General features: G+C 43.8%; 1 protein-coding gene across 1 annotated transcript in view; it reads left to right on the top strand.

Moving 5' to 3' along the window:
- Positions 1 to 25,403, top strand: part of tacc2 (transforming, acidic coiled-coil containing protein 2) — a 59,342-nt gene that overhangs the window by 22,843 nt on the left and 11,096 nt on the right. The window contains exons 5-13 of the mRNA XM_049599571.1: positions 937 to 1,794; positions 6,010 to 6,315; positions 19,074 to 19,180; positions 19,643 to 21,056; positions 23,734 to 23,791; positions 23,882 to 24,089; positions 24,526 to 24,575; positions 24,712 to 24,821; positions 25,106 to 25,259. Of these exons, the coding sequence (XP_049455528.1) occupies positions 937 to 1,794; positions 6,010 to 6,315; positions 19,074 to 19,180; positions 19,643 to 21,056; positions 23,734 to 23,791; positions 23,882 to 24,089; positions 24,526 to 24,575; positions 24,712 to 24,821; positions 25,106 to 25,259 (3,265 nt within the window). The remainder of the gene's footprint in view (positions 1 to 936; positions 1,795 to 6,009; positions 6,316 to 19,073; positions 19,181 to 19,642; positions 21,057 to 23,733; positions 23,792 to 23,881; positions 24,090 to 24,525; positions 24,576 to 24,711; positions 24,822 to 25,105; positions 25,260 to 25,403) is intronic.

Here is a 25,403-nt window from a genome sequence, read left to right as displayed (position 1 = left end):
TATTGTAAAGAAGACAGTTATCTCTATGACTGATATCTCCAACACACAGCAACTCACACCAAAACAATGTAGACTGATAGCACTGCAGGTAAGAGGAAAAATCTGTATTTTTGATTTTGAGGTGAACTATCCCTTTAAGATTCAGACATTAGAGGAGTGCGCATGAGACTTCACGCCAATGAAACTATGTTAATGGCAAGTAAATGCTGTGCATCTACACGTGTCTGAGAGGTCGGTGGAAGTCGTCATGGGCTCCCTTTCAATGCGTCACACAAGTAGCATGTTTGCATGCTGTCACATATCATCTGCTCAAGTACATCACAGAGACAAAGGCACACGTGTAGTCTGATTGGGTTTGCCCCACCAGCTGAGGCTAAAGAATCATGAATTTGGTAGACGAATATGTAAACTTATTTGGATTTTTCCATGGGCTGTAAATGATGATATTCAGTCTATTTACCAGTTGCTTAGTATTCATAAATCCCAGCAGTAACACCATGTCCAGCTCTTGTTTGGAGTGATATTAAAGAGAGCAGTGTGACAATGAATATGAATGAGGAGGTAAACACAGAGCTGCACTTTGTTTTGACTCGAGCTCGGATCAGATGACTGTGCCTGGTGAAGTCTAAAGGAAGTAATGCAGCCCTTTATATTCAAAGGATGACATCAGCTGTGACATCGGCCCTGCTCTCCAGGGCAAGAATGAGCCTTTTCTCACACTGCTAAACACAATGCAACAACAACAACAACGCAACCACACACACACATGTACCGACAGTACTTCTGCGCACACACACACACACACACACACACACTCGAGCCCCCATAACCACACAAACATACACATTTGTCATTTGTCAGTCATTCTTTGTGCATGTGCTGTAAACTAAACAACAAATCCCCCAACCCCCTCTTCTCTTGCATTGTTTTTTCCAGACCCCTCCCATCTCTGGATTCCCCTCAACTAGAGTTTCTTACTCCGACTGAGGAGATAGCTGCTTCTCAAGGACAGGAGGAGATCCCACCACTGGGGCAAGCAGCAGAGAAGACAACAGAGATCCCACCTCTGAATCTTGTGAAGAAGCCAGTGGATCTTCCTGAACCTTTGAAGAAGACAACAGAACTCCTAGAACCAGCACAGCGCACAAGAGTAGATCTCTTAGGAGACAATGAGAAAGCAGGGCTCTCAGAAGAAACAAGGAAAGTAGAGCCCTCAGAAGAAACAAAGAAAGTAGAGCTCTTAGAAGAAACAAGGAAAGTAGAGCCCTCAGAAGAAACAAAGAAAGTAGAGCTCTTAGAAGAAACAAGGAAAGTAGAGCTCTTAGAAGAAACAAGGAAAGTAGAGCCCTCAGAAGAAACAAAGAAAGTAGAGCTCTTAGAAGAAACAAGGAAAGTAGAGCCCCCAGAACCAACCAAGACAGAAGAAGAGCCTCCAACAGAGCTCCCAGAGCCAGCACAGAGCAAAAAAGTAGATCTCCCAGAAGAAACAAAGAAAGTAGAGCCCTCAGTAGAGCCAGTAACTTCTTCAGAAGCAGTGAAGGAGCCAGCTGAGCTCCCAGAACCAACAAAAAGCACAGAAGAGCTCCAAGAACCAACAGAGAATGAGGAACCAGAACCAACAAAGACAACTTCAGTTCCCCCAGCTGCAGAGAAGAAGCTGATCAGTGAGCTGCCAGAGGTGCTAGTGGACAAACCTGTAGAGATCCCACCTGAGGAGCCATTTGAAGTACCAGCTGGGGAAACAGCAGTGACAGAAACAGTCCAGCACCCTGCTGAGGAGCTACAGGACAGCGGGTGAGTGTCTTTATAAAATCAGATTAATTCATAATCAGTCACAATGCATTGAATACATGAATTTTGTTTGGTATGACCACGATCTGTGTGTTGAAATAATGACAACAGCAAACAAGAACAACTTCCTCTCATTGTCCAACCGTGCAGTTTCCAGTGAAAGCCAACATTACCAGCACTATTTCCCTGTCAGGCTGCTGCCAACAGTCTGTTCCCTTCAGAGCTCTGTCTTCAGAGTCTGAATAAAAAAAAAAAAGCCATGTCCTTGTAATCCTCAATTGACTAGAATCTAAGGATTATAGCCTTTTACTATTAAGAACAACAGGTTTGCTAGAGACTGGTAATTTGTGGTCGACTGGTTTTCCAACAGGAAACCAGACATCAGAATGATTTGTATCTGACCTTTTAGAACTGATCATTTTCCTGAAACTTATCATAACATTTCCATTGCAGTGATGTATTCGAGACATTTTATTGCAGCTAACGTATTTGTGAAAAATGGGGGAATGTCAGACAGACATGGTCTTTACAGCTCAGCAGCTCTGTCTGTCACACGTTTAAAATGGATTTCCATGCGCACAGAGAGTCCCCTCGGTGGCTTTGTTTGGCTTTCAGACACCTCGAGGGCATCTGGTAGGTTGCTGTTGTCTGCAACAGTGTCCGATTGGATGAATGAGACTGAGTCTAACAGTTTTGTAAGCGTTTGTGAAACCTCCATGTGGGAGTTGGTATTTATTTAAGCATTTTAACAGCTCTTGTCAGACTAACTTTCCATATATGTCATTCTTTTACTTGATGTCATTGTTTTGTTCATTGTGCATATAAAGATGCATTGTGTCAAAGTTTATTCTTCTAGTTTATTTGCTGTGTGAGGAACATCTTTTGGAATATTCTAATTAAGTTAACTTCTTTCCTCAGCTTCCTTAGCTATCTCTCTTAGTTGTCACTCTCTCCTGCCGCTTAGCTCCATGCCCAGGAGCCATCCCACATGCCAGAGTAGCACTTGCTGCCTGTCACTCACAACACTTGTCCCATCACTGCTGTTGGAGACATAAAGGTTTGTTCAGTGTAGAAGGGAGGAGTGACAGTGCTATTTCCACTATAGGTCTCATCAATAGATAGAGTTACACTGGTGTACGTGTGTCAGAGACAGAAATGTGACTGCATGGTCAGTGATGTGTGTGTGTGTGTGTGTGTGTGTGTGTGTGTGTGTGTGTGTGTGTGTGTGTGTGTGTGTACATATGTTTCTTACCCCGCCCCCAGAGGCTGGCCTAGCTGTCAGTCCTGCTCAGTCTGTGCGGCTTTGTGAACTGAAGCCTGTAGTGGGAGGAATTTGGGCAGGCACTCAGCCCCACTGAAGTCATTTGCACAGACCAGACAGAGTGGAACAAAAGCCAGAGTTAAGAGAAACACTTGAGCATGTGCTGCGGCGTGAGTGTGTATGACAGAGTCAGAGTCACACAGAGGAGAGGAGGACTGGGACATACAAACTGCTGTTTGGGAGTTCAGCAGCAGAAGTCATTGCCATCACTTACGTGTTTAGATCTGTGTGATGGATTCCTCCGTGGCTGAATTCTGGGTGAGTTGACAAGAAGTAGGCGCCCTGTTTTTTTTTCCTGTCTGTGTGTGTCTACAGTAGGCGGTTGTTTTTAAATCCCTCCAGGTGGATGCAACAGATGGTGTGTAGGTAACTAGGGCTAATTACGCTCTGTCTCTGCTGACCTCACCAGATGGGAGGAAGGAAGGGACAGATAGAAAAACGAAGGGACAGAAAGCGGAAAAGAAGTTACAAAGTTGCAAAATGAACGGTGTACTTCAGAAAAATGCTACAGGTCAGAGCATGTTGTACTCCCTTCCTTACTTGATGTGGAGGCTGCCTGATTGATGGCTGGCGAGACATGTCAGTAGTCATAAAACTGATGTTTAACTACTGTCTGTGAGTTGTCCAAAAGTCTTGCTGGCTTGGTAGACTTCTAAAATGAGGAGCTGATAACTATTTTTAGGCCTAACATGAAACACAAGGGACAACTGAGTGTATTTCCTGTATGACATATGGCACAAAAGTGCAACGTGTTACACAGCTACTTTTACTCGAATTGAATAAAGTCTTTTGTAAAGCAACAGTTACTCAGGAAACACTATGGAAATGACTGGAACTCTTTAGCTTGGTATGTAGGATATTTCTCATCCATGTTTTCGGAGTAAGAAGGAAGTAGGATGTGCTATAGCCCACATTGTACTGTAAATAGACCAGTTGCCATGGCGATTGTAGGTTCATGTGTCTTTGCTGGCACAAGTGGAGTAGATAATCTCATGTCTGTCATTCATTCAACCACACTGGACTGCCTTCAAGTAATAATTTAATCTCCGTAGTGACAGAGGAGAATTGGCGGATTATTTATGAAGTATGTGTTTGCAATATGTACAATGTGTTTTTGAATGTGCAGTGTGTGTGTGCTGGTGTGTGTGTGTGTGGTAGCTGTTGGCTGCAGGACAGAAATGGTCCTCCCATGATTACAGCGTTAAAAACCGTTTTTAAAAAGTCAGTACCCTCAGCTGGTTTTGTTTACAACTCTCTGTTTATCATTAAACACCCTGCCTGGACTTGCTGTCTTCTGCGTCCAGCTGTTTCGCATAGATTACACTAAATGAGTGCGTGTGTGTGTGTGTGTGGCTAGAATACTGTACATGCACAGGCAAAGTCACTTTTGTTTACTTAATGCTCAGTCATGAAAGTGGAGGTTAGAGAATTAGCTCTGTTATCTGGACTGTGATAGACTACTATGTATACCTGGACTGGCCTTGTAAAATCTGGATTTGCCTTCTTAAATAAAAACTCCTTATGAGGTGCCCTTGAGTAACGCCCTGCACGCCGCTGAATTACCAACAATAAAAAACTGTATTGGACAGCCTCCAGCTGTTAATGCCAACAGTAAAACTACACTGACGTGAAAAAGCGTGTGGTGGAAAAAAAGCCCATGTGCTCTCTCTAACTTGTTGCGTTCAGTCTGGTAGTAAATCCTCTGCTACATTATACACATCACATCTGGAAGAAGAAGTTGGAAAGCTGTTAACCTGAGTGGGTCAGCTGCTATTATCTGGACATAAAAACCACTGAACCAGTAAATACTCTTGTGTCCTGGGTAATCTTATTTTCTGCAGATTGTCTCTTCTCCATACGCCTGATTTCGTTTTCTCTCTGCTCCATAGCTGTTTTTGTCCGTCTTTGGAAGCAGCGGCGCGTCTTTGGACAGTCTGCTCGGACTGCGCTGTGACTTGGTTGTTTCTATTTCCAGGCTGCATGTGCCAAGTTGGCCGCAGATGCTGACATATGTATAGCTTTGGCCTGCTGGCATTAGTCACTGACTGAGGATTTGTAATGAGTGGAATGGGACCAAATAAAAATCATATATGGATTTGCAGGACGTTTCCTCTTCACGCAGCCGCCCTGCATCTGTTAGAAAATTCTGTACTTTCTGTAATGGAATGATAACAACCAGACCAGTCAGATGTAAACTGTAACTTGCTACACCCTAAAGAAAAGCACACGCCCTCATTAAATGCTATTAAGTTCTGACTTTACTGGAGAGAATAACAGAGCTCGGTTTCAGTCCGAAGTGAGCTGGAAGGGGCGTTTGGAAAGTGCAGGTCAGCAGACAGTTGACTTGATGCTTTGGTGTGAATGTGTTACAGCTGATGGAGGTATTGTGAAGCTTTCTGCAGAAGAGGCTACTGGGGTATTTTTAGAGCTAAACAGGAGGCATGCCCCAAGTGGGGAACAGCTGCATGGGCGTCGATTGCGTCGCCTGTCAGATTAGAGAGCCTACCACTCCTGATAAGACGAGCCTGGATCTAGGCCAAATCCACTCCACCAGGTGGCCCATGATGACAGAGCCAGACGTCCTCAAGCAGGCTACTTCACGGCAGAGGGCAAGTAGAGCAAGCAAGGGAAACATGGACTATCATGTAAAGGGACTAATGAGAAGAGTTAATAACAAAGTGTTCTTAGGATGGTTGGAGTGAGCTTTTTATTTTTTAAGTCACTGCTAGGTTTAGGTGATGACACAGAGCAGAGTGCTCCATCTTTCTCTGCTTTGAGGTAAGTCACGGTTCATCTGTGCAAAGGAAAGCGTGGCCTCAGAGGGCTTTCCGAAACCGCCGTATTTGGCCTTCTTGTTGCGGTCCGTCTGTTAATGTTTTGTGTTCCCTCCCCTGCAGGCCCTCCCTCGCTGAGCGGGCAGAGAGAGGTGATCGTGCCCCTGCATCTCCCCCACCTCCTGCCTCCGAATACCATTTCCCGCCTGCCCTCCCTCCTCACCTCCAAGACACCACAGAGTTCCCCACTCCTCCTCCCACACCCCCGGAGAGACACTCTCCTGACGCTCTACCAACCCCACCTGCATCTCCCAGCTTCCCCCCTCCTCCCTCTCCTCCTCATCCAGCCCCCGATTCCCCTCCTGCACCTCCTGCTTCCCAGAGCGAGGACCACTGCCCTGCTCCTGCACCCCGCCACCCCCCATTAAGGTAGGAACATGAACTCTGCCTGACTGTCACTGCTCCTGAAACGCTTCATTCAGTCATTTCCTGTTTCACTTTGTAAAAAAAACAAACAAGTGATTTGAATGTGTGTCAGTTTTCTGTCGTGCCTCTGCTCTGCTTCATTCGTAAGACCTCGCAGATTTGTGCATGCTGACACTAGTCCGTTTAGCCTGCTTGACGAAAAGTAGCTGTGTCCTTATCCTTTCAACCCCAGTTCAGGTCAATTTACAGCATTAAATTGACGTCTGGCACACTGAATTATCCTGTGGATGTTGATTCGCAGAGCTCCTAAATAGTGTGAGCCACTGGAAGTGTAGTCATCAGTTTCCTTATTCTGACCTAAAGGACTAGTTTAATATATTCTCTTTCCTGCAGAGTAAGGTGAGAAGACTGATAACTAGTCTCACATCTACACGGTGAATAGTTGGGGCAGGCATGTGGTTAGCTTAGCCGAGCATAAAGACTGCTAACAGGGGAAAACAGCTTGCCTGGTTCTGTCCAAACAAGATATGATGGACTATCTCATCCCACCAGTTTCTGGCTCATGCTTCACATTTATCACACAGACATGACGGTGGTATCAGTCTTCTCATCTAACTCTTGGCAAGACGGTAAATCAGCATATTTGAGAGGCCTTTCCATATACAGATACATCACATACAGCATTATTGCAATTTCCAGAGTCTGCTATTTCAGCAACTTGACATACCACCTCATAAAATTACAGATTAGCGTTGCTATGCACGTTGACCACATGAACTCATAGGAAACAGGATTTGCTAATGTATGAACTTAGTGGTCATGGAAACTCATATGTACACTGTATAATTGTGGCTTGTTAATGGTGGATATAGCAAAAGCATCACTGTGAAATGTTTATATTTGGATCTTTTAAACACTACAGGATAAAGCGGAGCACCAAGCTTCTTCACAATACGCATACCCGGCCCCATCATCAACACTTGACACATCCCGGCTGACTTTTTGTCATTTAGGCTGCTTTTGTAGCACCAACGTCATGGCGCAGAACACAATGATTTTCATTCATAACACTGATGCTGATTGTGTTTAAATGCTCCTCGTTATTGCTTTCAGCGCAGTTCCCCCGCTGATAGTACTTGACATTCCTCCGCAATCATGCTTTGCAATTTATTCCAGAGGCTGACTTTTCTAAGGGGGAATGACTCAGCCACTTTCACAGTGCACTGTCATTTACAACCAGCAGAGGGTGTTTTCCATTCACAGAGTCCAGTGTTCATGATGTACTGCCAGCCTGCGTCTGCACTCTGCTGTCTGAATGCTGCAGGTATATGAGGAATAACACAGGGAGACACAGCAGCTCTTATGCATTCGAAAAGACTGTGTATTGTTTTCTTTGTATAATTTTACATATTTGCTCATGACTTCAGCCTGTTAGACTTTCTAATGCTCTCCTTGTTCAGAGAAGACCAGGATTTTGAGAGGGTGAGGCTGCCATAGTGTTGTTATATTATTTATGATATCTGAGAGGACTGTTAGGTAGCAGAGGAGAGGGGAGGAGTACCACCATAGTATCATGGACTTAATATTCTGAGTGGAAGTCACAGATTGTCCGGTTCGCCTGCAGATGCACAGAGGTGCAACTATGCCAACATATGTGCAGCTATAAGCCACTTTTAATCTAGTTTTTTTTTTTTTTTTTTACTTTGAGTCATATTCAAGGCAAAGAACATTAAAATTAACAATCTTTACTGGTAATAAAGTGATGATGTATCAACCCCTGCAGGGGCAAAGCAACACCCGTGGAGCTGCTAGACATTTATTATCTTGCTAAAAGGCTTTTCAACTGGGAAACTTGTCCTTGAACCTGCCTCCTCCTACTGAAAACTGGCCTCCCTCAGCATGCGATCATCAAAATGTTAGTCATCCTAAAACAAACATGTGCTTTTTTCCTGAATGATTCATTGAGAGTTGCATGAGTAATAATTCAATCCTTCTGTGAAAGAAAAATAAGAAGTCAGGCTGCCTTTTTTGAATTAATAATTATTGAAAAATAATTAATCTGTCAGTGGCGCCCACACATTTTGCACTCGTAATATCTGTCGTGAAGACAGTAGCTGACGGCTGAAAAGGTTCTCTTGTTTTTACAGATTCCCCTGAAAACCCCCCAAAACCAATCATCTCCCATCTGTTTAGTTTGTGATCATTCAAACAGCCTCTCTTTCTTCTATTTGAGACTGTAGAGAAAACCATTATCTCACACGCCCACGTCTGCAATTGAGATAATGTGTCGATGGGTATCAAAGCCTTTTGTTCTGAGGTTTCCCATTGTAGTGCCCTGACTACCCCATCGATTGCTTTCATCATACTTTGATGATACAAGAGAAGGAATGCCTGAGAATCTCAAAACATGTTGTAAGAAGATGTACAGTGAATGCAGACAGATGATGCCCGAGAGTGGATGTTTTGTAGACACAGCCTCAGGAAATTGATCCCACAAGTGATTGTTTATGGGAGCAATGCAGTCTTTTCTTGGCATATGAGAAAGGAAGCCTCGGGCGCTCGCTCTGCCTGATCAGCTGGAGGATCAGAGGGGCAGATTAGGGGTTTGCCACAGACACCTAAAACCAGGATTCACCAAAACACATCTTTGAACTGCGTGCCACCTGCAGAGCTGCTGTATTCGGTTTGTGATGTATTTGAGCCTTTGTTTGCACACACCAACAGAGATACAGCCTGTAATTCTGGAGTTAGTGGCCCACTTTGTCAGTGATGTATAACTTGAACTAAGTCAACGAAAAAATACATGTACTGCAAAGTCAGAAATAGAACCGCGCTTTTAGTTTAGCTTCAGCATTTTCCAACATCTATTGTTCATTATTTGTTTTTGTGCTCATCAGAACCTCCCTATCTTTTTCATGAATCATTCAGTTTTGGGTCTGATCTGCTGCACTAGCACAATGTTTCTTGAAATTGCTATTGTGTTCTCACCCACCAAGTCCACACCTATAATTTCCTGTGGAAAGAGGGTCCCGTCTTTTGTGGTCCTTACTTAGATTTGTTGAATTTGTTTCTTGCTTAGGGTTGATGTACTATTCTTGTGTCTTTGACTTTAGCATTGTCAAATTAAGGGGCATATTATTTATTTTCTTTGTTTAATTAGAGCCTTTAGCAAACCAAGAGACTGTAATGTGATTAAGGTTCATACTTAGCTTGAACTGGCTTGAAATTTCAACACTTCTCAAGATTCTTAAGTCACACTTATCATGTGTTATTCTGACTTAACTGTATGTTTTGGATTTTTAACACAACTAAAACCTATTTCAGAGGTACATAGGTTATATTTTTTTCCACTTCAGCATTCTTAACTAAAGACGGTTTAAAGACGGACAACAAATTCTTCTGCACCATCACAGTCTGACACTGAATAGCAGGCTACACATATGTAGGTCGTAGTGACCCTGATTGCTCTTGAGCGCCATAATGAATCTTTCAGAAAAAACTGCCACAGCCATATCTTCCAGTGCCTGAGTTTGTTGAATTTTTTATTTCTTCATTTTCTTCAGTCTGCAGTGGAAACAGCGGTGCAAGGCCGGGCTTTCACAGTAGCAACACAGAGACGATGTCAATGTCAGTCTTTCAATAGAACAGGAACTTGTACTTCACACATACATCCTTTACTGCCCTAGATACATCTTTGAACTAGTATGGGGGCTGGGATGGCAGTGGCAATCAATATTTTTGCTTCAGCAGGGGTCTGTGTTGGGAGTTGTGAGTGGGAGGCATTTTTACTTGCCCCCTCGGGCTGTGAAACATCGACCAACAGACCCATCCGAGACTAGAATCACATTGACTTTCTTTGTGAACATCAGTTAATGGACTTCATGTTTACATGCAAGCACTCCCCCTTATCAAGTGTGGCGTTAGGTCGGACGTAAACACCGGGTTTAGTGCCATTTGGAACTGGAAATTCTGTGTTTTTAGTCCACATAGGCAAAGGTGCGACACCTGAAACCTGCGTACAAGCAAGTTACAAGTGTTTCAGGCTTGAGTTGCTATAGTAGCAAGGCCTTGTTTCCTCACTTTCCCATGAGTGCACAATAGATTTATTCTTCTCATATTTCCAACGCCTCTCTTTCCCATTGCTCCTTGACAATGAATGGGAAAAGTGCAGAACCTGTTCCCGCTCTTATTTCAATCCCGCAGGACACATTCTCTGCGTCTGCCACACACACACACACAGATGTCTTAAAGGAAAGACAGATTGTAATGACAGACTAGGACGGAATATCATCATTGCTCTTCCGGTCTCTGATGCGATTCAAGGTTTGATGAGAGTGCCAGTAAATTAGATCACCGGCCCATCCTGCTATCCAGGGATTTTACCGCAGAGACTGTATTCATTCATTTCATTTAGCATATGTCCCTACCTCTTTAACAAAGACTGACACCTCTGCATTAAGCTCCTGTAACCAAGATCTTTAACATTTTGAGCCTGATAGTGGGTTGTTGATGTTTCTTCTCTTATAACATAATATAACATTTTAAAAGTTGGATTTTTGTCTGTCTTTTTGGTCTCTTTTTGTGCTGGTGCAGAGCTGTTGTTGGAGTGTCTTGAATGAAAGGGAATATAATAGGGTCAGAGCTGAATAGTACACACACATTCTAGTTTCTCAGAGTCTATTGTTTACCTCAGGCATCACTCTGGTTGGCCACGCTGAGTGCTGGAAGCTTCCATTGTGTGAAAAGGAGGCACGAAAATGACGTTTTTCGTTTTGCAAGTCACTGGGTGAGAGAGAGGGGGATCGTGGCAGGGGAAAGGCAGAGTGGAGAGGTACGGGGTTGCTGTGGGAGGGAAGACGAAGGGGTAACCATAGAGTGAAAGAGAAATTGCCTGTTAATCAGTGGGGTTTTGGAGGGTCTTCTATTGTTAGGCTCCCCTGCATAGTCGCCGTAGCGAAGGAAAAAAAGCTGCTTGTCTTTTTAAAGGCACAGGAGGCTGGAGTCAGGGGAATGAGTGGAGGAGAGAGGGGGGAGGAGGCAGCCAGAGCAGCAACACAGCTCAGCAATATCAGCAGCCAAACAGAGAGGAGGCACCTCAGACACTCGTGCAAGACGGCAGGAAAGCAGGATCCTTTCATCCTGTTTGTTTTGGATTATTCTCTTCTTGACATTGTGCTCTTGGAGATTTTATCCCTGCTGGTGTTGCATCATTTAAGATGAGAAACAGGAATATTTCTGGTCTGTGAGCGGCAGAGGCTCAGAGATGCTGTGCACAAAGTGAGGAGCCCTTAATCATCCACTGCTTTGCTCCTGATGTGAGCAGGACTCGCTGATCCTCTGCACTGCAGCACTGAAAGCTCAGCCGGTGCTCCCCTCCGCTGACACAGGCTGCCTGCCTCCTCTTGCAAAGATCACACCGAAAAGGAGAGGCAGTTTTGGAGGTGGAGGGGGGAGCAGGTGGATGTGGAGGGTGGCTGGAGAGCAGGAGCAGGCAGGGGGTGCGGGGGGGGCAGAGCTAGCTGAGGATGGGAGCCAACGAGTCCATGGAGCAAGGAGAGACCCCCTGTCCCTCTCAAGAACACATGTGAGTTTGACTTAAAATGCATTGCTGCTCAGTGTTGTGTCTGGAAATGTTCAGGGTTGTGATCAGAATCAAGGCAAGCACTTTATTTCTGAAAGGTGTGGGTCTGGAGAGCAGCTCCATCTGCTTCTGCTTCTGTTTTGATTTATTTATGGCTTTAAACCGGCTCTCCATGCAACATAAATGTTCATTGTGGATGCAGGAAGTGATCACCTGTGAGTGATATCACGGGCATGGTTGCCATTTATGGTGTCAGTGACTGCTGCCACACGAAGCTTGACAAAAACACCTCTGTGAGACATTGTGTTCTGTTTTGTTTCTGTCAGTTTTTGATGCATTACTTTGCTTCCCCTTACGCCATCTTTTCATGCACACTGTTATAAAGCCTTCTCTGACTGTTAAATCTAAAGCAACCAGCAGAGCACGTCATCACTGTTGTTGTTTGCTTTCAATATGTAAATAAGGATGAGCGAATCGAAGCACGTGCTCAGCCTCATGTGCATCACTGTGCTTCAGCTACAGTACTGTACAGATGGATAAAACATAACAGTGCTTCGGGGGAGCCTGTGGGAACCAGAATTAGGCAATGAGTACAGTAGGTGCCGCCGGGAGGCTGGTGGGGTGATGTTTTTGTTCTGCGTGAAGGAGGACGCGGCTGACGCGCTGGGAGCAGGGGCTGATGATGGTGTCGAAAAAGAACACGCTGTGTGTGTGTTGGGGAGTGAAGAAGATGTTAGGAATATCAGTGGATGAGAGAAAGAGTTGGAGTTAGAGAAGGAGAGAGACGGAGCGGGAGTGCTCCACTTTGCTGTGTTTTATTTATATCTCAGACACACTACTGCACAGGGGAAGAGGAACCAGGGGAGGAACAGAGGAGAGGGATGAGGGAAATGGAGTGACTGCATGTGTGCTGTCTGTAATGTAGAAATGAATGATTTATGGCATAATACATAAGTAATTTTTCAGCTCAGAGCTCTGCTGAACTCAGACCTCAGAGGACTGAATATTTCTCTCAGAAGATCAGCAGCAAAGCACAGGCTCTTATCGCACTGGATTAGAAGCTGTTTTCCTACAGGTGTGCACAACAGCAGCACCGTGCCCACCATCCCAACCATTAATAATAAGGCTTTTACTGAGAACACTCCGTGAGTTGTGTAACACTGTCAAAAGTACTTACAGTATATGAAGCATTCACACATTAAAGCACGTTAGGGCTGTGATCTGGAAGTGTTACGTGTCAGGTAAGGGACCAAACTTTGTTTATGCTCAAAGGAAACTTTATTTTATTCTGATATATGTATATTTTACAGTAATATTTTGTTGGAAGCAGCATTAGATGTACAGAAACATACAAATACAATGGAAATGGAAATGGAAATGTCCCTCATTTGTTGGTATTTTTCCAGGTCCCCTTACACCCCAACCCTTACACATTACTATCTAAAAAGGTTAAAATAAAGGGGAAAAAATGAGTAAATAAAAATTCAAAACATACATAAACACATATAAATATACCAACATTAATAAAAAATAATGGAAAGGATGCACTGAGTCATCTCAAAAGTGCAAAGCTCAGGGACATCCAGTACAAAACACCATGTACAAATGAGCTGTTAGTAGTCATCTCTATTCATAAATCTAAAATCAGTGCCCAGTTAGCTGGTGTCTGCCTTGATATGGGGGTTGGGATACTACAGATGAACATAGCATCTGATCTCATCTTCAAAATGGACATTTTAACCCCCTCCTTGCTGGTGCTCTGACTCCTAGACCTGGCCTGTTGTTGTTTCATGTGCCATCTGCTTGCAGTCAAAGTCTCAGATTAGACTAGATGAGGTATTACACATCGAGGTAATCCCAGTCTGACTCTCTTTTTTCCTATCAGTGGCCTCTTTGTTTGAGGCTGAGTGTGTTTTCTTCAGACTTGAGAGCTGACATCTGTGTGGATTGAGATGAGCGTCATCTGCTCCGTTTATGTGACCCGCAGAAGGTGCAGAGCGATTCTCCATAACATTTCATTTCCTGAAGTTGGAGAATCATTTGCGGAAGACATGAGCCGCTTTGTGCTCTTTTCTCATCACAAAGCCTCATTAAGTTGCTCCCTGCTCCCGTCACATCTGTGTAGAAACTGGAGAGGTGCTTGTAAAATGTAAAATTGTTTTTTTTGTGGTGTTTTACAGGGTGTTTGGTGGCTGTGATGTAATATTGTAGTATCCTGACGCTCATTCATCAGGAGGATAAAAGCACAGGAGCTCCCTCTGTTGGTGTCTTTATGTTTACCTCAGAGAAGAAACCACAGACTGTGTAGAGTGTAATGAGGGATAGACTCATAGTACAACTCTGTGTTTTATTTTTATATGATTTTACTATCTTCCATCTTTTCACAACACAGAACAGAGCAGATATTCATTATCACACAATCCAAGTACACGCTTTAAAATATTTACTTCCTATTGTTCACAGTGTTTCTGTTCAGTTAAATCATTGACATTTGATAGTGCAATGCATGTGACACAGATTTACAGTGGATTCTTTAATGCCCTAAACAGCAGATCAGAAATCAACCTGATGCTGAAAGCTTCAAAACACCTGAGAGGCAAGGCATCGCTAAATGAGAAGATAACAAAGGGATGATGAATTGTAGCGATGAAGCAAGGGGTGAGGGAGAGAGGGAGAATTATAGGTACAGATGGAGTGAAATAGATCCAGATAGATGAAGTCCAGACAGAGAGGGTTTAGAGGTGTTTGACAGCCGAAAGACGGTGGAGGGAGCATTCAGCAGTTAATCCATTGAGGCTAATCACACAGCTGCTTGGACACCAGCAGCCTGCCTTCCATTCATCCATCCCTTCTTCATTCTCTTCGCATCAGCTTTCATCTAATCACAGTTGAATCACTATTAAATTGTCATCAGACGGTTTCTGAGCAGATAAGAGCTTCATTTGCAATTCCAACATTACATTTTTTTTGGAAGAATGTGTATCAATAGGACAGACAGGTGGTGCTGGGTGTACGTGTCGGTGCAGCCCAGTTTCCCCCTCTTCCCAGGGGCTGGTGATGGCTCTCCCTCCGGCACTGTGAAAGCTGTTAAAGCAGGCGGAGTTGGCTTTGGCTTTAAGCAGAGACACGTCTGATTATCTGAAATGCAGCGTCTCCCTGCCTCACGCTGCAGAGTCTCTGTCTCCAGGCAGTCATCTCAGCCTTTGAGAGGCTGCTATTAACTGCTGCTCTCTTTGTTTCTATACGCCCCCATACCCTGACTGCTCGCCCACACGCTGCTTTTCCTCTTTCTATGTTTTGTCTGCACCCAGGTCTCACATAAGTGCTGCAGAAAACACTACTGCATTAACACAGAAGGCATTCCCAGATTGATTTTTATTCACCTTATTCATTTCTTTCATTAAAACACTCCTTACAGTGTATGATTTCACTTCTGTCAGATGCTATCTGTTTAAATTTAAATAAAGAGTACCAATAATAATCATGTGAGGATTATATATATAAAAAATATGCTGTTTTCCCTTTTTCAGTTAAACCAATTCATAGGTTGTGAACAGAATAATGCTGATGCAAGAGCAGCTTTCCTCATAAATCTGCAGTGTGCCTTTTTTTGTCCTCTATATCATATAAAACTCACCAGAGGACCTCATTGGTTAGGCAAGCCTCAGCTGTGTGCGCCTGTGTTGGACTGTGTGCATCCAACGTGTTTTCTTCCAACGTGGAACATATGGCGGGAGCAACCTCCTGTTGCCATAGCAACACTGTGTTTGCAGTCACATGAAAAATGTCCTCTGCAGGTACGTAAGCGGAGCGCCGAAATAAGCCCTAATTACCTCATTGTGTCACTGTTAACAGTTTTATTTCCATCCATCCTCGAAGAAGCAGATTTGAAGCGCTAATTTTAATGCTACACTTCAAAACAAAATCTCCAGAGAGCTGCATCTGTTATAGCTCCTAATAGATTGATTCCTTTGGTGCTTGCTTTGCTGGTCTTTGCATATTACAGTCTGTAAGTGGGTCTTGTCTGTGTCACTGCCTGTCAGACCATCTGACACTATGATCCTGGTTCCCAGTGACTGATCCAGATGGATCTGCAGGCAGACCAGTCTTATCCTGCTGGGACACACTGGGCCCCTCACAGAGATTACAGCTCTGGCTCCCTTCTTTGCCATGTGTTGTCTCCTTTTTGATCCCACCCCCCTGAAAGTAATGGAGGTGTTTTTAAGGCTATTGATCTGAGAAAGTATCAGCTAATATATAAAAATGTAATAAACAGGCACCACTTATCAGTTTATACCTTTAACATGCAGTGTACGCTTTTGTGTAGCTTGAGCACATTGCAGAGCAAGTAACTTACTGCCATATTGTTGTTGTAGAAGACCCTCCATCTCTGCTGTGATGTGACCCCAGGGGGTAGTGGACATATTGACCATGACAGCAAAAGCCTCCTCTATAAAACACTATAGTCTCAGCTCTGAATTTTTTGTTGCATCGGCCATATTGACCATATTGACGACTAGATGGTGTCTTTCATACTACAGCCTTTTATTCCCATCTTTGTGTCTGTATGTGACAAAAGACCCCCATGGGATGCTGAATGCCTTCAAAAATGCCTCGAGGTGAAGCCCTATAGATGAGCTAGATCAATATAGTGTGTAGACTTGGAGGTGTCATGTAACGGTGGGGGTCCTTGTCTGCTCTCCCATATATGCTCTTGTATTTGTGTGTTAGAGAGATGGGGGGGGGGGGGGGGGGGGCCAATAAAATGTCACCGTGTTTGACACCGTAGAAATCAAACAGGCATGGGTAGACAAACTGAATATAGAACTTATAGATGAAGTCTGAGATGAATGTTTAAGGACTATACACACCTGTTCAGTGAATGTCAGACTTAGTCTTTTACGGTTCAAACTTTACATAGACCCATTGTAAATCTACGATCAGCAATTTAGCACATGCTTTCTGGTCATGCTGTAAATTGTATACATATCAGAAGAACACTTTTCACTGTTTCTCTGAGGCTTTTGGGAAATCTTGGTAACCTGATCCACTCATAGCTCCATATCCTCTGCTAGCAAATACCAAAAATGGCTGTTTTATTTGGAATGGTGATTGCAAAGTTCATTTTACAAGTGTGGAAGATGGACTCTGTTCCTACATATTATTTATGGTTAAATAAAAAGGTGAGATTCTATAGCGAGGATAGAGGTGTTGAGTTCGATAAGATTTGGGACCCTGTGCTTAAATTCTTTCAGAGTGAAGGCCAGTGTAATAATATTTTTTTAGATGAAGCACCTTGCTGTGTTTATTTTTCCTGGTCTGTATATGTAATTTTTACTCCTACTATGTACTAATCACTCTGTCTGTGGCCACTGTTGCATATAATGTGCTATGCCTGTTGGCTTTGTTTTTCCTAGGTTTTTTCTATGCTCTAAAAAAGCAATTGCAGGCATTGCATTCTTTATTACCATTTTATATTGTTCAATGCAAATGACTCATTTCGTTATCCTGTCCGAGGATGTGTTAGAGAAGCTGTTTCCTGCATCTGCACACAATAATATCTTTAAAGGCATCAGTAGTTACCAGAAGATGTTTCTTCAGTTTCAGTGTGTGTGTGTGTGTGTGTGTGTGTGTGTGGGTGTGTGTGTGAAAATGACCTGGGTTAGTAGAGCAAAATCTGGGTGTGTCTTTGCAGTGACCAAAAGATGTGTAAATGTTCTCATTAATTTAGGCAGAAAATGACACTACAGTAGAGATAAGGGTCAGGAAATATATATCAGATGCAGTGGTGGTACATGTAAGGAGCAAGCTTTATCATAGCAGGTTTTGTTGGTGGGCTATGGGCTGCCTTTTATTCTGTGTGTATTCAGCAACATGGTTCAGGAGCAGGAGAGAGAGGGGCAGAGGGAGGGAGGACGGTAGAGAGAGGAAGGCTGGGAGAGACGAGGGAGAGAGAGAGGACCAGAATATACTGTATGCAGGCGGTGGGCTTCTGCAGCCAGTCTCATTTAGATTGGGAGGCATCATCTCCTCCTGGGGAGCAGTGGAGACAGACTGATGTGGCTATAGATGACAAAGAAGAGCAACATTAAGTAGGACTGAGATTTTAGATTAAAAACAAAGAGGCATTAGACTATAGAGAAAAAGAGAGAAGGCAGACGAGAGGTTGGATCTGGTGGTTTTGGTCATCATCTGAGGAAGAGGCGGTGAGCGTCCACCTGTGTCAGGCACTGTGCTGCGGAGAGGTGTAGCCCGCCGGCAGCCATGGCAGTGAGTACGTGGCAGGCTCTGTCTCCACTGCAGTGGGCTCGCTGGGGCTGGGACACACTGCTAGGAGGGGCAGGAGATGGAGACAGCCCGGGCTCGGATCCGGCTCTTGGGCTCCTCCGGAGCCTCTCCTGGGGCTCACGTCATGACAACATGATCAGTGCTGCCGGGGAGCCGGTCAGACAGAGGTGAGACAGTACGGGAGGCTGCTGCCTCACATTGTCAGATAATACTGTGATTAATGGACCATGGACATTTGTAGTCAGGTTGTCTGATGAGCTTTGCGATGTATGTGTGTGTGTCCGGTGCTGAGGAAAACTAATCAATATGGCTTTTGCTCAGGATGATAACACTGGTTTTTATTAACTGCCTGTTATTGTCATGCAGAAATTGACCATTTTTCTGTTTTCGGCTCAGTGTTCTCCTCGGTACCTCCCTGTTTCATAGTGGTGATATCTTTAGATCTCTTGAGGTGGTCTTGTGTGTGTGTACGGTGTTGCATGTGTGTGCTGAGTTGCGGGTAATCCTGTGTCTCAGATGTGTCATTATGTGTCACCTCACTGCAGATTCAGCGTTTTAATATGTGGCCATAAAAGACTACATGTAATGAAAACAGAAATACATGCTAACCTTAGGCCTTTTTTGAAAGACATACACACTACAGGAAATAGCATTTGCTGCCCTTCTGACCTTAAATACAGCTGTGTGGTGTGGTAACATATTTACACTACATATTGCACTGAAGAATAATATCTAAACTGCTGTCTTGGGAAATAGATCATGGTGAAGTCCTGTGTCTGACGGAGTAGAAGTTAAGCTCATCCTCACATGACGTCAATGATCCCAATATAGTCGCTCGAGTCATTATAGTTCAAGAGATATCAATCTGATGTATGCTCATCTTTTGTTATAGGAGCTCAGACTCTGATGGAGCGTTCGAGACCCCTGAATCCACAACTCCAGTGAAGGCTGTTTCTCCTGTAGATCCTCCAACCCAGCAACTAACATCTGATGACAAAGGTACAGTAAGAAAATGATGCCATGATGTGTGCGTAGCTCTTTCATAGTATCATGCTCTGTAACACCACTGTAACAAGGCAGGTGTAAGAAAGTGTTGTTGCACCATCTAGTGGAATAAAGCAGTATTTTTTATCTGCTTTGTTTGCTGAGACAAGCACCTCCACTGCACAGCACCGAGGCTTTTGGATATATAGGAAAGGCTGACCAATTGGTTCTCTCGTGTGGTTATTTTCCACGACTTTCTGTCCAACTGAGAGACTCTTACTGAATTATTTATAGCACATTCATCTCTATAACTGGATGTGTCAGAAGCCAGCAGCAGCTTTTATCTCCATGCAGGCTTCCTTGATAACACCTGCATTGCCGCCACAAACCAGTTTAAATATATATGATCCCAATTTCCTTTCATTTTGATTTTAGCAGCTAAAGCCTTTTTATGTTATGTCTCTCCATCTTTTGCAGTAGCAGACACCTCTGACAATGTTCCTGCCTCTGAATTGACTTCAGCTAATGCACCATGCCGTTCCCCATCCCCTGTTTTTGATGAGAACCGGCCCATTGCAGCCAGTGGCCAATACAACATCGAATCTTTGGCTGGAGATTCAACAAGTCACACCCTTACTCGTTCACTCAGCTTCCAGGGAGGAGCACTCGACAGCTCTGGTCTGTTGGACGGATCAGCAGCGGGAGGCTTCCGTCCACATTCTGAATCCTTCAGCGTAGGCACTGAGAGCGCCCCAGGGACACTCCACAGGCCCAAGAAAGTCCGTCCTGGGTCTTTGAAGAAGAAGCCCCTTCTCAGGCAGAACTCGAACCCAGAGAGTGCAAAGCCAGCTTCATCCAGCAGCACCCCGGAGACCAAGAAGCGGGCGAAGCCTCGAACTGCCAGCCCTCTCCAGGCTCAGGAGGAAGCAGAGGGAGGATCTGCGACCCCGAGCCCAGGAGGAACCCTTCGCAGGACCAGGAAGAGCCGTGTGGTGACTCCTCCTCCTCTGCCAGAGGAGACCAATCATACCACCCAAGAGGAGAACCTTGTCATCCCTGCCTTACCCTTGTGCCAGGAGGAGACCCCTCTCTCTAGTAGTCCAACAGGCGGAGACGAATCCCCCATCCCCCCTCCTACCTCCTACAAATGGGATCCAGATAATTTTGAGAACATCGACCCTTTCAAGACTGGAGGTAGTAAAATTGCCAATTCTCCTGTTATTGGTCGTAAAGGCCCTGTGGGTGTCCCCATCGCCAGCCCTCCAGAAAGCCCCCCTGTCCCTGCTGTGGAGCCGTGTCTCCCAGCTCCTTCTGAAAAGCCAATCACCAATCCTGAAGAACAACCTATCATTCCTAAGCGTCAGTCAGTAAGGCTGGAGTTTGACTACTCTGAGGAGGGCAGCGAGGCACCACACCAGGCCTCTCCCCCACCTAAGAAAGTGGGCAAGAAGCCCGGTGCCAAGATGCCTCTGAGGAAACCAAAGCTTGGGCTGAAAAAAGCCCCTCCAGTGCAGACAGAGCAGCTTGACAACGATCCTCCAGCAACCCACAACGGCAACGAGGATGACATCCCTGTCCCTGCAGTTTCTTACAATTTTGAACCAGACAAGTGGGATGATCCAAACTTCAATCCATTTTCTTCTAAGAAAGGCATCTCCAACTCCCCCAAACTGTCCAGGCCGTCTTATTCGTTTGACGCTAATAACTTTGATGACTGCGTAGACCCTTTCAAATCCTCCAATAAGATGGCCAACTCCCCTCCAAAGGCCTCTGCCTCCTTTGAACTGTCATCCAATGACTATGAGAATGAAAATGACAATGATAACATCGGGGAACTGGAGGACCAAAATCAAAACAAACCGGCCAAGAAGAAGAAAACACCCATTAAATCGTAAGTTTACAGTTTATTATCAGAGGACCGAATATTTGTGGAAGAGACCACACTCACTTTTAGAGAACAGTGTGTTCGTGTATAGGAATGTCTGTGTCTCTGTCTGTGAGGTTCGTCAGTGTTTGTACGGTCTCTTGTCTATTATGCCAGTGTGCTCTGTCTGTCTCTCTGTCACCTGTGTCTGTGTATTCTCATATGTCACAGGAAGTCCAGGGGTGTGTCTTCTCTATGTTGTCTGTTGTAAGTACAGGGACAACACAGCCATCCATCCCATTGTGACCCTTAATTCCATGTGGCTTATTTTAAGGCAGCATGTTGCCCTGTCGTCCCTCTATATTAACAGAGTCATCACAGTTCATTGTGCCCACTGTCAAACAATCCATCTAAACCTTGTATTCCTGCCCATTTTAACAGGAGGGACCTGTTTTCAGTTTTGTTTTCAATCCTGTATTATGTACGGTACAATCCCATCTATGACAGTGCCAACTGAAAAATATCACAGTCCAATTCTGCCCCACAGAGGCGAATCGCAGTAACTACAATTATAGTCAACATTTAGTTATGACTGAGATATCTATTCTGTTTTTTTAAATAATTTTCTGGCTCAATCTTATTCTGTTCTAGAGAATATAGGGTGTAAATATCACAGTAACCACAAAATCCAAGGCAAACTGCAGTGAATGTAGTTTGCACTCTGCCTTGGGTTCAAAGAAAAAGAAAATCACAGAAATAATATTATGACAAAATGGTGAATGTGAAGGTGAGAATGATACCAACGACAAAATAACTGATAACGTGACATTGACCATAGAAACATCAGGAATGGAGATGATGATATCAAATAATCTTAATTTAGGTCAAACCTGATGAAGTAAAAATATGACATCAAAATAATACTTGAGGGTTAGAAAAAAGTGTGATGAAAACCTTGTGCTGGGTGCTCATGGAGAAGAGGAAACAACGTGATACACAGGAAGGCAATCCAGGAACTCCAAAAAATGTAGAAAACAGGGAAGGAAATTTTTAGAAGCCTTTATTTTAGTGGCTAAATCATTAAAAGTACAAGCATGTTTCAACCACTGCAGGTCTTCCTCAGGGCTTTAAAAACATACTGCCCTGCCTACATAGGCTAGTAGCAGGAACCAATAGGAGGCCATCACATGACCCAGAGAATGACATGACAGGTGAAACAAATACAAAATAATGAAATATTATTTCTGTCTGTCACTATGATTTTGGTTCCCAGTGCCTGATCCAGATAGATCTCCAGGCAGACCAGTCTTATCCTGCTGGGACACACTGGGCCCCTCACAGAGATTACAGCTCTGGCTCCCTTCTTTGCCAAGTTTTTATTGGACATTATTTGCAACCCATACAATGCTTCACTATTTCACAAGCTTTACAATGATAATACTTCACATTTGTGGATTTAACATGTAAAAATGGATCCACAGATGGGTAAATAAAACTGCACATTTATTTGCTATGGTGAAACAGTTTACATTTGCAAAACCTGTAACATTTTTATGTGAAATCAAAGTATGTGTTTACAGAGTAAGTTATGTGCATTATTGTGGAGATGACCTTACTCAACACAAATGTAAAAGACATTTTTGTGGAATCATTGTACACTACACATTTGTACATTGTCTTGTGTGGGTTACAAATAATCAAGTCCAGTAAAAACTTCCATATTGCTGCCTTTAGCCGTCACTCTTTAAAACATATCAGATTTCATTTAATTGTTGTCTATCAGTACCTTTTCTAAAACAAAAGTGTAAAAAATGTTATATTTCTTTTTTCTGCTGAAGCTGTGTGTCCCATCAGTGTTTAACAAAGGAGGTGCTTGTGCTCCCTCTTGTGTTCATTGCTGGCTATTGTTGAAAAAGCTAACTATATATAAATGATAATACCTTCATAGATACATATAGTTTTGGGGGGTTATTGTCCCATTTATATTCATGTCTTAATGAGTCCAGTTAAGAATTATAACCATAAAACATCAGGCTTAAAAACGTGAATTTGTGACAAGGTTGCAGAAATTTCCAGCTCCAATTTATCATATGTCTTTTGAATTAAATTTAGAGGATGGTTGTATGTTGATAGTCGTTGTAATTACCATCCAAGGACTTCCAGTCTTTTACAGACTCTTGGAGAATCTATGTTTGATGGTATCTATAAATTGAAAACTGGGGTAACAAAAGTAAAAACCCTACACTAACAGTTAATCTGCAGTAATCGATTATGTTTGCATCAATGTCCGAACTAACCTGCTGCGTTACCAAATACATGCCAGGATCGATTTGTGTGAAAGTAAACTCTTCACAACTTAACACTCACTAACCTCTGCTCCTCACTGTGCAGTTACTAACTATAGAGTCAACCCTCTTCACAAACATTTCACTGCTCTGTTTATTTCAGCCACACATAGTCTACAGTAAGAGGTACTGTTACACATATGGTAATCCTACTCTACGCAAATTATGATGTAAGTTTTTGCAAAAGCAGACATACCCAAGCAGTTTTACATTTTAGGATTTGTGATTATGCACACGTCTGAAATATGTAGCAAATACAATACTTGGTGTCAGACAGTGACTGTTGGATCTAATAAAGACTCATTGACTGAAGATGCTGAGAGATGCTGGATCTTGATGATTGTTTTTCTTTTTCTCAGTAATACTTTCAGAGTGAAGAGGTCGCCAAAGAAATCCCCAATGTCTGACCCATCCGAGGTGCGTTTTAATTCTTCATATCTGTACTGTTTGCCTGTATTTCTCCCTCTTCCCTCTGACTCTATCACCACCACCTCCTTTGTATTTCAGGATCCTACGCCTGCAGATGAAACCCCCTCCCTTCACCAACAGGATGACCACGCCACAGACGAGGAGAAGCTGGCCTCCTCCACCAGTCACAAGTGGGCAGCCCTGCACGGCATGGATGCAGATTTAAACTCCGACCAACAAGACTTCCCACAGCCGTGTGACCTTACATCCTTTGTTAACGAGAACAGTCTTCCTCATCAGGCTCCAGGTGAGGCTTAGCTGTCTGCCTCTCTTGGATCCCTCTTTGTGCCTCCAGCAGCCACCTGTGTCCAAATAAATGACAGAGATCAAAGCATACTGCAGACAGGCGGTGCTCAAAAGGAAATTCAAAGCTTATGTTTGGATAAATTATGTACTGTACAGCAACCAGCCACTTTACTCTTCATTCATCCAGCAACATTATTGATTTTTGTTGTGGCGGTGAAATAAGCCAGCTGGCCCAGTTCTCTAGTGCCCTCTGACCTCCAGAAGAGGAAGAGCCATCTCTTCCCTGTGGCACAGCCCATCTAGGTCAGAGATGAAATAACAAACAGTCAGCCCTGCCTCTGCTTCTGATCCCATCGGTCCAGAGTTGCACACTGGCTACAAATGTCTCTCCATTTCTTTTATTGCATCTAAAACTTTTTTTTGTCTCTCTGTATCAGCTCAAGACTATGAAATTGAGTACATGGAGAAGCTTGGCTCCGCTTCGCCTGTGAGTATCTGATGTTATTTAAAGAATTTATCAAATGTTTGCTGCTTTATTTATTTATTTATTTACGCTGGTCCATTTTATATCTTGATGTTTTATTTAAACTTAGAATTCAGACTTATTCTTTTGTGTCTTGCAGCCACTGTCTGTGAAGAAGCCGTCCTTGTACCTTAAGTTAGACTCTGTATCTGACAGCTTAACCAAGAATACGTGTGCACATGGATCTGAGCCCAGCTCCCCCTGCACAGGGTACAACACACTCTACTACTACTCTGCTGCATGTTTCTGTCTGTAATATGTGTCGTTACTTTGCAATATTTCACTGTGTACTGTTGGAAGTCTTACAGTGCATTCATCCGTGCTTTACTGGTGTATTTAATTTGCTAATTGTATACCAGGATGATTTGGATTGCATAATGCATGCATGCAATTCAGCTGCTCCAGAAATGTTTTTCATTAACACTCTCATCTATCATATTCAGTTCATTACATGCCACGTCTCTCTGTCTCCCTCTTTCCCTCACTCTGTGCAGGAGTTTTGAGGAGATGGAGGCCCAGATAACAGCGGGTATGAAGACACCGGTGCTGAGCTCCCGGCCCGGTCCCGAGGGCTCTGCTGGGGACAAGGGCAGGAAGAGGGAAAGCGAAGCACTCAGCAGAACGCAGAGCACAGAGAGGGATGAGCAGGTGAGCCAGGTGCTTTTCTGTAAAGATTCAAAGTCAGTAAGCAGTGTCATTTCTGTCTTGTCACCGTCATGTAAGATGAATCTGTCAATTTTGATTTTGTAACATTTACACCATGTCATTGTTTAGTCACAAGAGGGAGAGTGC

The sequence above is a fragment of the Epinephelus fuscoguttatus genome, linkage group LG16 (assembly GCF_011397635.1).
Source record: "Epinephelus fuscoguttatus linkage group LG16, E.fuscoguttatus.final_Chr_v1".
NCBI lineage: Eukaryota > Metazoa > Chordata > Actinopteri > Perciformes > Serranidae > Epinephelus > Epinephelus fuscoguttatus.
The sequence above is the reverse complement of the archived record's forward strand: the minus strand, read 5'-3'. Positions and strand labels throughout refer to the sequence as shown.